Source organism: Dipodomys spectabilis, unplaced genomic scaffold, assembly GCF_019054845.1.
Source record: "Dipodomys spectabilis isolate Male_0828 unplaced genomic scaffold, ASM1905484v1 ptg000174l, whole genome shotgun sequence".
NCBI classification, from domain to species: domain Eukaryota; kingdom Metazoa; phylum Chordata; class Mammalia; order Rodentia; family Heteromyidae; genus Dipodomys; species Dipodomys spectabilis.
In genome coordinates this window covers 1,865,662-1,882,643 of record NW_024870851.1, presented here as the reverse complement: position 1 = coordinate 1,882,643, position 16,982 = coordinate 1,865,662, and the positions used below count along the sequence as shown (strand labels likewise).

The following is a 16,982-nucleotide window of genomic DNA, read 5'->3' as shown; positions in this document are numbered from 1 at the left end:
AGTTACCAATCATAAAATCAAAATTTACGTCCATCTGGAGGATCACTTTGGCAGACAATCCTTTCTTTCCTTTCTTATAGAACCTGTTTGAACATATGTACTTGCTAAAATCTACGAAATGAGTTCCATTTCTTTACTTCCCACCAGTGGCTCCAAAACTTTGGCTCAGAATCTATGCTGGCAATTTTCCAGGACCCTACGTTGTTTTTAGTTGGCGTAATTGCCCAATAATATGCATAATCTGCATTATTTAATACTTAAACCACAAGCAAACAACGGCAATACTAGTTTTCATTCCCTGTTAAACTTTATCTTTGGTTAACAAAGAAAATAGAATAAACATAAATAACACATTTTTATATAAGTAGTAGGTTAATCTGTAACAATTTGATACCAAACATTAAAAAAGAAAAATTTCATGGTGGAAAATATTGAAAATATGATTATCACCTTATATTTGTATGATAATTTACAACTCATAAAGAACGCACATATATATATCAAAGATAATGAAGGAATACAGGACATATTACCCTAAAATATTCTGCTTCAGTGTACTATTCTGAGCTGAAAGCATCTGATAAACAGTCAGTGCAAAAGTGTTTCTCTACTTCTTTTTAATACCTAAAGACAAAGCCTCCAAAAGAACTTAATTGGGGACTGGGAGGTGGCTCAGTGGTAGAGTGCTTGTCTTGCATGCATGAGGCCCTGGGTTTGATTCCTCAGCACCACATAAGCAGAAAAAGCTGGAAGTGGCACTGTGGCTCAAGTGGTAGAGCGCTAGCCTTGAGCTGAAGAGCTAAGGGACAGTACTCCCAGGCCCAGAGTTCAAGCCCCACGACTAGCAAAAAAAAAAAAAAGAAGTCTGAGCTAGCTTTCTCTTTCACCAAGATCAACAAATCACTATTGTATTGTATACATTACAAAATTATATCTCCAGCCAGACAGAATGAAAAAAAAAGAACTTAATTGCCACCAATATTTCCCTAGAAGTTTCATGAACCAGGGAAGACAGACAAATTGTCATAAACTAGCACATCTCCCATTTATTTTCCTAAGGGACCATTCACGTTTCCTAAAAATCACTTGCTGTGTCCTCTAAATACACTTTCCCAACCTTTTTTCACGCTTTCCTAAAATAACCATACTAACTCTGCTCAAAAAACACTTGGCAGATTCATAAGAAATAGTCACTTGATTTTGCAATGATAAGTTATAAAGGCCCTGAAATGACTCACTAGTAACTGGAACTTTACTAGGACTAAGTGGCAACTTGAAGTTCCTCAGCATGGGCCTAGTGAAGGTTCTCTGAATAGTCTTAGAACATTTCTGGCAGCTATGTTCAAATCATGTCAATTAAAACAGGTAGTGTCAGTCACAATAGAAAACTAAATTTTTCATCTCCACAACAAACTAACATGCTCCATATGCTAGAATCAAGATGATAACTTATCCCTGAGTAACACATACCATTAGGTTAGCATATACTTTAAGTTTACATATCAACTGATAAAACTAGTAAAAAAAAAAAAAAAAATCAGTTTTTTAAAGACTTGAATTGTAAAATAAAACCAAAGGAAAAAATTTTAGAATAAAAATTTATTCAGACCAATCAACCCAGTACGTCTACCTGCCCTCAAAACCTTATGTATTCTGATGTTTCTTATGTATTACTTTAATAGTAGCATTTCAGTATCTCTAATCTAAAAGTTCAAAATCTAACACACTTCTGGTTTCCAGCATTTTTTTGTGAGAGTTACTGATTCTGCAGTTGTTGTTGTTGTTTTTTGGTCCGGTCATGGGGACCTGAACTCTGGGCCTGGGCACTGTCCCTCAGCTCTTCAGCTCAAGGCTAGCGCTCTACCACTTGAGCCACAGCGCCACTTCCGGCTTTTTTCTTTTTGCTTATGTGGTGCTGAGGAATCGAACCCAGGGCCTCTGGCATGCAAGGCAAGCACTCTACCACTGAGCCACCTTCCCAGTCCCTGATTCTGCAGTTTAAAAGAACCTAAATAACAAGCTGAAGACAAACTATACAAGTTATGATATGACTGCAAAGAACCCCAAGACTGCCAAGGACCTGGGAATCACTCTCCTTTAACTAATAGATTTTTACCCTTCACAACAGTCTTGAAAATAAACACAGAATTTTTTTTATTCAATGTGATCTCAAGTCATAAAAAACAAGATTTTATTTGGAGAATGATGGGATTATGGGTGATTTTGTTGCTCGGTAATCAGATATATTAAGGACTATAGAAATTACTACAACAGCATTCTGAACTTTCTGCTGTTCAACTGCAGAACTGCAAACAAAGCAGTTAAAAAAAATCATTGAAGCCTAGCACTGGTGGCTCATGCCTATAATCCTAGCCACTAAGGAAGCTGAGATCTGAGGACTCTTATCTCCAAATTAACCACCCAAAAACCAGAAGTGGAGCTGTGGATCAAAGTGGTAGAGTGTTAGCCTTCAGCAAAAAAAAAAAAAAAAAAAGCTAAAGGACAGCACCCAAACCCTGCATTCAAGCCCCCATGACAACAGGAAAAAAAATAACCAAAGAAGAGAAGAAAAGAGGAGGAGAATGCAGTCAATAATTAAATATATATCATAAAATTTAGAAGAATGAAAGAGAAGGTGGGTTGGGGAGGGATGGGTGAGAATGCTGAAAGGGATGACATTGATGCATTATATTCATAAACTGCTGTGTTAAGTGGCAACTCCTTTGTGCAACTACTTAAAGATAATAAAATAAATGTAACCTTTAAAAATTAATACAATGTTCATTATCTTTTTTTGTTTTTTGTTTTGCCAGTCCTGGGGCTTGAACTCAGGGCTTGGGCATTGTCCTTGAGCTTCTTTTACTCAAGGCTATCTACCCCTTGGGCCACAGCACCATTTCTGGCTTTTTCTGTATATCTGGTACTGAGGAACTGGACCCAGGGCTTCATGCATGCTAGGCGAGCACTCTACCACTGAGCCACCTTCCTAGGCCCTCATCATCAATTTTAAATGGAAAAATAAGATTATTTTAAATATAAAATACCTCAATTTTGGAAAAACAAGAAAAACATTAGGAATATAATGCATGATTGTAATCTCAACATTCCTTTGGGTAAGACAAGAAGATCCCGAGGTCTATATCAGCCTGGGCTATATATTAAGGCCTTGTATAAAAAAAAAGGGGGGGAGGGACATAGAGCCTCAATTTTTTAACAGCAATTATCTTTTGGTAGCATGAACTGCATTTTTTTTCCTGATAGTAAAAGAGACAATATACTACTTGCAGGAAATTTGAACCAAATATAAAAATGCCCATATACCACTGATTATAAATTTAGTATGTATCAAGTATTTATGTAAATTCAACTTACACAAATACATTTTTCTCATATACATTTAGTATTGACTTGAATCTTTATTACTATATGTACATTTTTTCCTATTTTCTTCTTCATATTGTAATTATCACTTTTAACTGTAGAAAATTTGACTCCAACGAATTTGAATATTTGTATTATCTTCTTTTTTTACTAAAATCATACATTGATTTGTCTATTACATATGCCAAATATTTTGAGATAATCCATACTTACTCTCTTCCATAATACTTTGGTCTGTTTTCTACCTATTAGGGAAAGAGAAAAAAAGTATACTTGTGAAAATGTAATGGTACAAAACATAACATTTTATACATGTAATAAACCAAACATGCATTAAGAAAAAGAATTTGAAAAGATTAGAGACCAGAGGAAATAGGTTTGTTTCTATTGGTAGATTGAATGTACCATTTTAACTGGTCATGTAGTCACTTTAGACCTGCTTCTGATCTATATCATGCTATATGTATGTAAGTTACATGGTATTACAATTGTACTAAACTATCATCATTTCTATAATGTAATGAACTGGAAAAGGTATTTATATTGCTTTTCCCAAAGAATAAAATAAAACATCCCAAAATGTAATGTCACCATTATTTCACACAGACTGCAGCTTTCTCTCCCATCCTCTCATATTCCTTCCCATCCTGTTACTCCATTTTCTCCGTTTTGTTAACTTCTCAGTACCATCCTCCTATCAGGTCTTCCCTTACCACAGCTTACCTTCCCCTAGCATTCCATTGTGTGAATGCTGGCTACAACTAAAGCAAGCTCCCACCCCCTAGCATAAATGGGTAGGCAAGACAGAGAGCATTTGCCCCCATAGTTTAAGAAAAACTGAACAGCACTTTTCTATCTGCAGGGGACATATCACTGAATAGGACCATAAGTGTCCTGTCATAGAATACATCTAATGGTGAGAAACAAACAGTAAAGAAGTTTAAAAGAGAAGCATAAGGAAAATGGAAAGTACAGCACTAGTGAGTGCTGTAATGAAATAAGAGTCGGTAGAAGAGGCAGGACTGGTGAAGCATTTAAGTTAGATGGTCAGAAAAGGCAGTATTTCAACTGAGTTCTGAGTGATAAGATGGTTCTAATAACAAAGTCACAAGAACAGCAGAGACCAGAGCTTTAATTTATTTAGCTGTTTCTATTCTCTAAGTGTTTTACTCACATTTGAAAAAACATTTAATTTTCACAAGAAGATACATTCTATTTCTTTTTCACAAGATTATCACTCATTTTGTTTACTTATTTTCATGGCAATGTTCCTCTTTTATTTTCTATTCATGTATTTCTGGCATAAATTACACATATAAAATTTATGTACTATAAGGAGGAGTTATGAAATGTTTTCAGTACAATAGCTAAATCAAGCTAATTAACATATTACCTCCATATCTTGGTGGGAGACTAAAACAAAACCTATTCTGGGCAGGGTATGGCGGTGTATACCTAAAATCTTAGCTACTAGAAGATAGAGATAGAAGGATTGTGGTTTGAGGCAGCAAAAAAGTTAGGGAGAGTCTATTCCAAAAACTAACTTGGATCACATGTCTGTGATCCAAGCTTCTTAGGAGGTAGAAGTAGGAAGATTGTAGTTCAAGGTCAGCCAAAGCAACATAAGCAAAACCTACCTGAAAACAAACTAAAAGCAAAAGAACTTGAGACAGGTGGTAGAATATTCACTAGGCCTGAATGTAATCCGCAGTAACACAAAATAAAACAACAAAGCTAGTGGCTCATATCTGTCATCCTAGCTAGGCAGGAGGCTGAGATCTGAGGATCATGGTTGAAAGCCAAGCAGGCAGGAAAGTCCTTGAGATTCTTATCTCCAATTAACCAGAAAACCAGAAATGGCGCTGTGGCTAAAGTGGTATAGCACTTGCCTTGAGCTGAAGAGCTCAGGGACAGCACCCAAGCCCAGAGTTTAAAACCCACGACCCACAAAAACAAATAAAAAATCCTATTTTTAGCCAGGCGCTGGTGACTCACGCCTGTTATCCTGGCTACTCAGGAGGCTGAGATCTGAGGTTTAGGTTTGAATCCATCCTTGTCAAGAAAGTTGGTGAGATTCTTCAATAACTTGCCAAAAGGACTGAAGTGGAACTGTGGTTCAAGTGATATAGCTGTAGCCTTGAGCAAAATCAGTTCAGGGACAGTGTTCAAGCCCTATTCTTAACACTTATCAAGTACACAATATATCCTTATTGACCCTAACATCATATTGTAAAACAGATCTCTAACTGAAACTTTGTATCTTTTAACTAGTATCTCCCCAATCACCATTCTGCCTCCAACATCTAGTAACTACTTCTTTTATTCTTTGCTTCTCTGAGTTCAACTTTTTAAGATTCCACATAGAAGATTATGCATTACTTCTCTTGTTATGTCTAGATTCTTTCACTTACTGTCATATTTTCTAGGTTCTCTAAGTTCATCCATATTGTTGCTAATGATATTGTCTTCTTTTTAAAGGCTGTATTCAATATAGATTATACAATTTTACTACAGAATATGCATTCATCATCTGTTTATACATTTGCTTAATCCATGCACTTATTGGCAGACCCTTGGGTTGCTTTCATATCTTGACCTTTGTAAACAACACTTCCACAAACATGGGAGTTTAAACATCTCTTTGACATACTTGTTTCATTTCATTTAGATACAAACACAGTGGTGAGACCACTGGACCACATGGTAGTAAAGAAATCGAGCATCAGAGAGGTCAGATAATTTGCTTACTGTTAGATCTTACTTGAGTGGCAGAGTTCAAGGTAAAATTGATATTCTTAGGCAAAGCAAAGCCCTGGGTCTGTTTGAAATCTGCCACTGAATCTGAATCTTATCTGAATTAGGTTGAATATGGCAGTTTCCAAAACAACTAAAAGTCTGTACTTTCAGTGATCATCTCCCTTGGTTTTGCTTGGAGAATGGATGCGAAGTCTAGGTTACCTGCCTACTAGTCATCTACATCAACATCTATAGCTGTTTTAAGCAAACTTCAGATATTTATTCAGTGATAAATTCATTCAGTGATATGCAAACATTTGTGTTTCAGTGAAAAGCCTGAAGGTGAAATCAACTGGGTAACAGCCATTTTGGAACTTTCTAAAGAATAGATAATTAATAAAATTTCTCCTTCATGATAGTGATTTAACTGACTTCTGATTTCTTCCTTATGCTTGCTCAGCTTTAAAAAACAAAAACAAAAAACCTCATTCTTCAATAAAATAGACGAAGCAACCCAAAAATTTATATGGAACAATGAAAGACCCCGAATAACAAAAACAATCCTTAGCAGAAAGAAAAGTACTGGAGGAATAGCAATACCAAATTTCAAACTCTACTATAAAGCTATAGTAATCAAAACAGCTTGGTATTGGCACAAGAACAGACCTGAGAACCAATGGAATAGAACTGAAGACCCAGAAATGAACCCACAGACCTATAGCCACCTAATCTTCAATAAGGGAGCTAAAAAAAAAAAAAAAAAAATAGAATGGGAGAAAGACAGACTCTTCAGTAAATGATGCTGGCAAAATTGGTTAAAAACCTGTAGAAAATTAAAGCTAGATCCTTGTATATCACTCTGTGCCAGAATTAACTCCAAATGGATCAAAGACCTCAAAGTCAAAGCAGACACCCTGAAAACATTACAGGAAGAAATAGGAGAAATTCTAGAACTCCTTCGAATAAGCCAAAATTTTCTTTTTTTTTTTTTACTTTTTTTTTGGGGGGGTCCGGTTGTGGGGCCTGAACTCTGAGCCTGGGCGCTGTCCCTCAGCTCTTCAGTTCAAGGCTAGCACTCTACCACTTGAGCCACAGCGCCACTTCCGGCTTTTTTTTCCCCCTGCATATGTGGTACTGAGGAATCAAACCCAGGGCCTCATGCATGCAAGGCAAGCGCTCTACCACTGAGCCACCTTCCCAGGCCAAGCCAAAATTTTCTTAATAAAGACCCAGAAACACAACAAATCAAAGAAAGGTTGGACAAACAGGACTGCATGAAATTGCAGAACTTCTGCATGACAAAGGACATAGTAAGTAAAAACAATAGAAAGCCCGTAGACTGGGAGAAGATCTTCACTAGCCATACAACAGACAAGAGTCTTACATCCAAAATATACTTAGAACTCAAAAAACTAAATCCCCCAACAACAAATCCTCAAAGAAACAACCACCCAATTAATAAATGGGCTAAAGACTTAAAGAGAGACTTCTCTGAAGAGGAAAGAAGGATAGCCAATAGACACACAAAGAAATGCTCAACTTCTCTAGCCATAAAAGAAATGTAAATCAAAACAACATTGAGATTCCACCTCACCCCAGCTAGAATGGCTATAATCAAGAACTCTAATAACAACAGATGCTGGAGGGGATGTGGCCAAAAGGGAACCTTACTGCATTGTTGGTGGGAGTGTAAACTTGTTCAACCACTTTGGAAAGCAGTATGGAGGTTCCTCAAGACTCCACATAGAGCTCCCCTATGACCCAGTAATACCACTTTTGGGCACTTACCCAAACGATCACAAACAAGGCACAACCATGTTTATCGCAGCAGTATTCACCATAGCTAAGATATGGAAACAATCCATTTGTCTTATATTTCTATTTACCTACTTTCATATTACTTATATAATTTATACCTGTCTAATCTGTCTATACTCACACACAACTAGATGTTTGACATAACTTTAAAATAATGTAAGTTTTTAGGAAGTGACAAGAATATATATATATATATATTTAAATTTCTAATATTGAACAAGACTTTCACTTTATATGCTAACTTCAAAATTAATTCTCCTGTAAGATACAATTGAATTGTATAAGAGTATTATTAAAAGTCACTTTCAAGCTTTTAATTATTTGCTTGGTTTCTAAAGCATGCCTGAAACAATTCATTGTATATCTAGAAATCATCCTATAAAAAGAATTATTTATATTGGAGTTAGAAGTCCATTAGTAGAAAAACGAACTTTACAACTTTGTGGGGGGGAAAGGATGGGGGGATGTGGGGGAAGTATGGGAAGGGTTGGGAAGGGGAAACAAAGAGGAGGCAACAATGCTTGATAAGAAATGCACTCGTTATCTTGCCCATGTAATTGTAACTCCTCTGTACGGTATTCTCACAATTTAAAAAAAAAAGTGAAAGAAAATAATAAAAATCTTTTATGTTTTAGTAGTCACAAGAGCAGCTGCTAATACTTTCTGGAATTAGAAAAAAAATGAACTTAGTTACAACTTAATTTTTCTTTTTTTTTTTTTGGGTCCGGTCGTGGGGCCTGAACTAGTTTACCTAGGCAAACTATGATCCTCCTAATATGACTCCCTGGTAACTGGGATTACACACAAGGGCCACTATATCTGGTCGTGGGCTTTTCTGTATTTACTTTTGTTTGTGGAGTATACACATGGGGCAAAAGTCATTACATATATAAAAACACCAGATAAATTTCCCTCTCATCAATCTATTCACCTCCACACCCCATAAGTATACCTCGTTCCTTCCTTACAATCACTGGGCTTATCTCTGGTTAATCCTGTGTTTCTCTTTTGAAGAATTAAAATTTGTTTTTGCAATATTGGGGATTGAATTCAAATGGCTCTACCACTTGAGCCACACACAGTCCTTTTGCTTTTAGTTAGTTTTTCAGATAGGGTCCTGTGCTAACTTTACATAGACTGGCCTGACACTGCAATCCTCTTTCCTCTGTCTTTTAAGTAGCTTGGGACCACCAGGTACAGCCAAACTGCATTATTTCTTATGTTCTATTCTTTCTTACTAAAAAGACCATAAAGTCTGCTTACATACATTTTGTATTTGGGAATCATTCTATATTGGTTCATGGAAATATTTCTTATTTTTTGATATTATATTCTAGTCTGTGTCCCATACACAGACATTTAGTTCTCTTCCCAATATTCTATTACTAATAATCCTACAACAAAAAATCTTAAGCATACATGATTTCCCATATTTGAATAGGGAATTCAACAATGTAGTAAGATGTCAAATGGTAACTGCAGGTATAATTTTGTTAAATATTACAAAGTTCTCATAAAGTTTTAACAGTTCATATTCCCATCAGCAATATATGCGAATACCTGTTTCTTTACTGCTAAGCTTTTGAACTTTTCCCAGTCTGTAAAGTAAAAATGGTATCCTTGTGTGTTTTAATTTGCATTCTTATTATCAATTATCTTTTCATATGTCATCATATGTAATATCTTTGTGAAGTACCTGTGTCTTTTGTTCATTTTTTAAAAATCATGATTCAAATCTTTCTTTGAAAGGGAAATAATTCAGGAATCCTACAAGGATACCTTCAAATTTCATGAGCACCAGTGGCTCATGCCTATAATCCTAGCAACTCAGGAAGCTGAGATCATAGGATCTTGGTTTAAAGCCAGCCTGGGTAGAAAAGTGCCTGAGATTCACCAGAGGAGTTACTGGTGCTATGGGATCAGCAAAAAATAAACAAACAAAAAGCAATAAAACTTGAAAACAGGGGTGGGATATAGTTCAGTGAGAAAGTGCTTGCCTATCAAGTGCAACATCCTGGGTTAGATTCCCGATACCAAAAAAGAAAAGACAAAAAATAATTAAAGTAAAACAAAATAGCTAAAATTAAGTTGTGAATTAACTGTAATAATCACTTCAAACTACATGGCTATAGTCAGTTTATATATTCTTCCAAGCAGTTCATTAAGTAGCAATTATAACAAGAAAATGTTAAGAAAAATACATGATATCAACTAGAGTTAAATGGTTAGTCCCACAAATAATCAATCCTTTTAAGTAGGTAATAGTTTGAGAAACAGATGATTAAGTAATTTTCTTGTAGTTATTACATTGTACCTACCTCACAAGTACAGGTAATTCTTCGAGGATGAGGGGCTTCCTGTTGCAACTGATATACTGTAAGGAGAAATAAAAACATCAGTTTCCTTTATGTAAAATTTAGAAATAGATTAGGAATAAGAAATCGACTGCTTTTTATACTCAGAAGAAACAGTTACACTTCTATTTATTATTAAAACAAAAATTGTTATAAACAAAATGAAATACAAAGTAAATCAAATCAAATTTAGCAAAGATCTAGGAACAAGCACAAACAAAAATCATAATCCACACAATTGTCTTTGTACCTTATAACAAATCAATTCTGGATATTTAGCTCTGTTCTCTATCATCTGCTAATTTATTTTCCTTGACTTATGTATGTATTAAAAGTATGTCTGTGAAATAAATAGCTATATAAAGGATTTGTTTTTTCCCTTCCCCTCCACAAATTATACTGACATCAAATACAGTGAAACCAGGGGTTATACAGTGGGGGAGGGACATACAAAGCAACAAAGAAATAATCTCATAAATGTATTAGAAACAATTGCATGAAAGAAAAAGAAACATTTGAATACATAACTTAGGGTTCATTTATACAGGTGGACCCATTGCAACAATGAGATGTACAAGTCCTTATGTTGAAAACAAACTTTACATCTTTGGTGGGGGGGGGGGGGGGGAGGGAGGAGGGAGGAGGATTGGATGGGGGGGCAGGGGGAGGATGGGAAGGGATGGGAAGGGGAAACAAAGGAGGAGGCTACAATGCTTGATAAGAAATGTACTCATTATCTTGCCCATGTAATTGTAACCCCTCTGTACAGTATTTTCACAATAAAAAATAGCCATATAATATATGCATTGTGTATATATATATATATATATAACATACATATTCTGTAAAACTTTATCAAATGTCGAACATAAAACTAAAACTAAAATTTACAAGCTGAAAGTAATAGATAAGCTGTTTTCTCCCCCTATTTATATCATAAACATCTATCTTCAAATATCATCTCAGCTAAGAATAATATTTCAAAGGCAGTTACTATGACTTATCAAATCAGGGCAAATGGAATGAAAGTGAATCCAGATACTGAGACACCTAGCCAAATGAGTGGATTAGCCTTAGAGTATCTGAAAAAAGGTCAATGAAAATTATACTAATAGGGGCTGGGAAGGTGGCTCAGTGGTAGAGTGCTTGCCTCGCATGCATGAGGCCCTGGGTTCAATTCCTCAGCGCCACGTAAGCAGAAAAAGCCGGAAGTGGTGCTGTGGCTCAAGTGGTAGAATGCTAGACTTGAGCTAAAGAGCTGAGGGATGCGCCCAGGCCCAGAGTTCAGGCCCCACAACTAACAAAAGAAAAAAAATTATACTGATAGCATGACCTCTTTTTCTGAGCTATTTGCTCAAAGCTAGTGCTCTACCATTTTAAGTCACAGTTCCACTTCCAGTTTTTAGGTGGTTAATTGGAAATAAGAGCCACATGGATATTCTTGCTCAGGATGACTTCAAATTGCAATCCTCAGATCTTAGCCTCCTGTAATAGAGTACAGTATTAGTCATTTTTATATATTCTTAGAACTTTATTCACCCAATGGGGGAAGGAGGGCAGGTTTTAGTACTGGCAAACAATCTTTTTAGAGATTTCTAAAACAGCAAATAGAGGCTGGAATGTAGCTTAGTGGTTACAATGCTTGCCTAGCATGAAGCCTGGGTTCGATTCCTCTGTACCACATTAACAGAAAAAGCCCGAAGCAGCACTGTGGCTCAAGTGGCAGAGTGCTAGCCTTGAGCAAAAAGAAGCTTAGAGACAGTGCCCAGGCCCTGGGTTCAAGCCCCAGGATTGACAATAAATAAGTAAATGAATAGCAATATTTTTAAAGACTTCTTATATTTTACTTACTATATTTAGCTTAAAGTAGCAACAAATTATTAAAAGTATCTGTTGTTCTTAAAACATAACTCAAGGGGCTGGGAAGGTGGCTCAGTGGTAGAGCGCTTGCCTTGCATGCCTGAGGCCCTGGGTTCAATTCCTCAGCACCATATAAGCAAAAAGGAAAAAGCCGGAAGTAGCGCTGTGGCTCAAGTGGTAGAGCACTAGCCTTGAGCTGAAGAGCTGAGGGAGAGTGCCCAGGCCCAGAGTTCAGGCCCCACGACTGGACCCAAAAAAAATAAATAAATAATAACTCAATGAGAACTTTAATTACTACTTTTTCAGGCAGTAAGTTTTAGTGATGTATAAACATCAAAATTTAGGATAACTATCTTTACTGTTGGGGATGTTTGTTTTGATTTGGCTTGAGTTTTTTGTTTGTTTTTTGGCTTTTGTGATACTAGTGATAAAATGCAGGGCCTCACACACAGTAAATGTTTTAATACTGACTCTATCTCAAGCCTTTTGTGACACTGTTGCTGTAACAGTGTAGCCTAGCTTCTTAAAAATCTACTTTGATGCAGGAATCTGATGGCCAACATCTGTAATCCTAGCTACTCAGGAGGCTGAGACATGAGTGAGGATTGTAGAAAACAGTCTGTACAGGAAAAAAATCCATGGGATTCTTAGCTCCAATTAAACATCTAAAAAGCTGGAAGTTGAGCTTTGGCTTGGGTGGTAGAGCATCAACCTTGAGTATCACAAAAGGTGAGGGACAGTGCCTAGGCCCTGAGTTCAAGCTCCAGGACCAAAAAACAAAAACAAACAAATGAAAAACCAAACAACAAAAAAACCTACTTTGATTACATTTCTACTTTTAAATCAGGACTATTATTTGCTTGATAAAATAATTTTCTAGGAAACAAGGAAGGGAAAATAAGAAACTAACAACCCAGGCTCTCTTGAGGAAGTATTTATTCTAGAATAATGCAGTCTGAAGAGCAAAATAGAAATAAAAAATCCTCCTTTTACACTTGTTTAGCACATGGAAGTCCCTCAGTCTGACCCAAAGAGCACCTTGTTATAATTTTTATATTTTGGCAAAGCAATTGTTTTCAAGAAAAGAAAAGCTTTCTTTTCACATATTTTTCTATGAAGACAGTATCTTTAATTATCACCACTGATCTATTCCTTCTGCCATACAACAAATCAAAATTAGAGTAGATTTCTTGAATTTTTCACTTCTCCTTGCATTCATTCTACCAGCCATTCTAAACAGTGATGTCAAGTTTGCTATATAGAATTCTGCAGACTCTGAAGGATGAGCTGCATTCCAGATACACAAACCATACTGATCTTGAACAAATACTTCTTTTAGCATAATGATTTCTTTTATGCTATTCTGAAATTTGTAAATAAATTTTTCAATAATGGGCACAATATGTATCTATGTAATAATCTTGATTTTTTTTTTTTTTGGTCGATCATGGGGCTTGAACTCTGGGCTTGGGTGCTATCCCTCAGCTCTTGGCGAGCACTCTACTGCTTGGGCCACAGCACCACTTCTGGTTTTCTAGTGATTTACTGGAAATAAGAGTCTCATGGACTTTTCTTGCCCAGGCTGGCTTTGAACCATGATCCTCAGATCTCAGCCTTCTAAGTAGCTAGGATTACAGGCATGAGCCACCGACGCCAGGCTTAATCTTGATATTTTATAAAGCACTATCACCCATACAATTTATTTGGATACTTACAGTAAGATTTCCAAACAGGAGGTCTATATTCATCTGTATCTGAAACAATAAATAGAGCAAATTAACATTACTGATAGTTACACCTCAAATAAGATCCTTTTATGATTAATTTGCTTAATATATATAAGTGAACTCTACTTGTCCCAATTATAAACAACATTCAAAGGTTTCAACTTGGCCTTTGTTTTAAAATACAGTCTTCACAAAGATATTAAAAAAGGCAACTCTATGTACTCAACTGTATATCATATAGATATCATGGTTAATTTCTACTGCTGGTACTCAATGGAATAATAATCAATAAAGTCCCTGGCCTTCAAGATTATTTCGCCGAAACAACACTAAAATCATTTGCAATTTTTCTTTCCCAAACTAACTAGGTTGGGCTGGGAAGGTGGCTCAGTGGTAGAGTGCTTGCTTGCCTTGCATGCATGAGACCCTGGGTTCAGTTCCTCAGCACCACATAAGCAGAAAAAGTTGGAAGTGGCACTGTGGCTCAAGTGGTAGAGAGCTAGCCTTGAGCTTAAGAGATAAGGGAGAGAGCCCAGGCCCAGAAGGCCCCATGATTTATGACAAAACAAAAAACAAAAAAACTGACTAGATAATACTCCACCAGAAATGTAAAGTATGTCTCTATTTTCCCCATTACATTTGGATGCTACATGGAAAAAGAAGAGCAGGCAATGAGAAACCCTTCCAGAAAACAGAGTATCTCCAGGGAACTATAAAGAACAGGATGTGAGTATCCACTCTTCAAGTTCATATCCTTTTGCTCTGCTTGAATGTGGATGTAGGAGACAGTGTGAAGAGGCAGTGGCAGGAAACAGAAATACAAACATACAAGCTGAAGAAGATAAAGTAACTGAGAGAAAGGCCAGGAGCTCAATTTACCAGCCAGCCAAAAGCTCTTTGCTAAGAATATGTAGCCAAATCAGCAGACACATTGTGTTTTCAGTGGAAAGGTGCGCTAGCCACATCACCTGGCTCTGATGGCACCTAAAATGAACCCATTAGGAAGTCCTAAAATTTTTTGGTCGTCAGAGGCAAGAATAATCCAAAGAAGTTGATTAGGAGGGCTGAGCCTGAAGCTCAAGTAAAATGGTCATAGAAATCAAAACATTCGACCCTCAATGCCCAAACTTGAAAATGTAACCTCACACCTCATTCCCATTATTTGTAGTAGAGCTATTCTATAACCACAAACTCAACTGAAGAATAAATACTGAATCTTTATTCTTAAAAGGAACAAGAGAGGTTTCTGTGTCACTCTGGTCACAGCATTCTCATCAACCAATCAGTATAAAACCTTAGCTTTAGAAACTATTATATATTAAAAAAAAGAAACTATTATATATTGTTGATATTGACACTGAATTCACAGCTTACAGCACTACAACACTTCTAAGAAACTTATCTAACGTTCATTTTCTCTATGAACTACACACCACACTTCCTTGTACTTGGGTACATTAGACAGGATAACAGTACTATACTGAGTGGGTACTTTAAACAGCAAAATTACCAACTATGTAGACATAAAGATATGAGAAACTCATCTCAATTAACAAGATGAAAAAGAGAAAAGAGAGAGGGAGGGAAGGGGAAGGGGAAGGGAAAGAAAGGGAGCCTACTCCCAAAAACTCAGAACCACCCAAAAACTCCTAACTGGCGTGTGGCTCAAGTAGTATAGTGCCAAAGAAAAGGCTTGGTGATAGTGTAATGCCCAGAGTTCAAGCCCTACACATACACAAAGAAAGAGAGAGGGAGGGAGGGAGAGAGGGAGGGAGGAAGGGAGGGAGGGAGGGAGGGAGGGAGGGAGGGAGGGAGGGAAGGAGACAAGGGGAGAGACAGACAGACAGACAGACAGAGAGACAGAGAGACTTAGGATGAGGATGGGACTTTCAGGTATTATCAGTTGGTCATCATGAGGGCAACTAGCCCACTAGGTATATGTAACAAGGCTCTAACAAAAAAGTCCTGAGCACCTAGGTTGGGAAAGCTTTTCTGCATGGGAGCACTCCACCTGTACTATCACACATAAATGCAGGCTATGGGTCTGACTCCACAGAGAGAACAACAGAAGCTTCATTTTCATATTTCTCCTGAATACTGCTTATGTGTCTCTTGCCTGGACTGAATTTAATCTGTAACTGTTGTTCCCTGGAACAAACCATGATTGGCAGTGCAAGACTGTTAGTGAATTGTGCTGTGCTGAGTCTCATGAATCAGAGACACTGAGGGAGATTTGGCAGCCTCCTTACCAACTTGCAGATGGTCTCGGAAGTGAAGCAAGTCTTGTGGACTGTGGCCTCTAAGTCTGCAGTTGGCCCTCTTTGAAGATCTTGTGCAAATCCTGAACAGTTAATCCACTAGATCACTATACCTTTGGAGAAATAGCATCTCAACATCCTATCTGGGGAACCGTGTTACTTAGTGCTAAACAGGGCTTAGGAGAACATCCATCTCTATTTGCTGTGTGACTGTAACATATGTACTACCTCTCTGAAATTTTATTTTTTAGCTATAAAATGGAATAACAATATCTCCAATAGTAACAGGTTTGCCATGAAGATTAAATTATATATTATATAAAATACAAGGCATCTTGTACTTAAGAGACTTTTCTTAAATAGACTCTCCTGCTGTCACCAAAAGTGAATTTAAAAACACATATTGGATGCCAGTGACTCATACCTGTAATCTTGGCTACTTAGGAGGCTGAGATCTGTGGATCTCAGTTCAAAGCCAGCCTAGGCAGGAAAGTCCATTAGACTCCCATCTCTAATTATTAAATAGCTAGAGATGGTGGTGTAGATCAAGTGGTAGAGCATTAATCTTGAACAAAAAAATCAGGGACAGCACCTAAGGCCTGACTTCAGGCCCCAGGGCCAGCACACAAAAAAAGGCAATATATCTAAAAAAAGAGCCCAGCACCAGCAGCCCATGCCTGTAATCCTAGCTACTCAGGAGGCTGAGATCTGAGGATCGCGGTTCAAAGCCAGCCTGGGCAGGAAAGTCCATGGAGACTCTACCTCCAATTAACCACCAGAAAACCAAAAGTGATAATATGGTTCAAATGGTAGAGTGCTAGCCTCAAGTGACAGAGCTCAGGGCAGCA

At 37.1% G+C, this 16,982-nt stretch overlaps 1 protein-coding gene across 2 annotated transcripts in view; it reads right to left on the bottom strand.

Annotated features, from left to right (window-relative positions):
• Positions 1-16,982, bottom strand: part of Chn1 (chimerin 1) — a 157,817-nt gene that overhangs the window by 95,969 nt on the left and 44,866 nt on the right. For both annotated transcript variants that reach the window (XM_042694228.1, XM_042694227.1), the window contains 3 exons: positions 13,865-13,903; positions 10,254-10,309; positions 3,595-3,626 (listed from right to left, as the gene is read on the bottom strand). In XM_042694228.1, the coding sequence (XP_042550162.1) occupies positions 3,595-3,626; positions 10,254-10,309; positions 13,865-13,903 (127 nt within the window). The remainder of the gene's footprint in view (positions 1-3,594; positions 3,627-10,253; positions 10,310-13,864; positions 13,904-16,982) is intronic.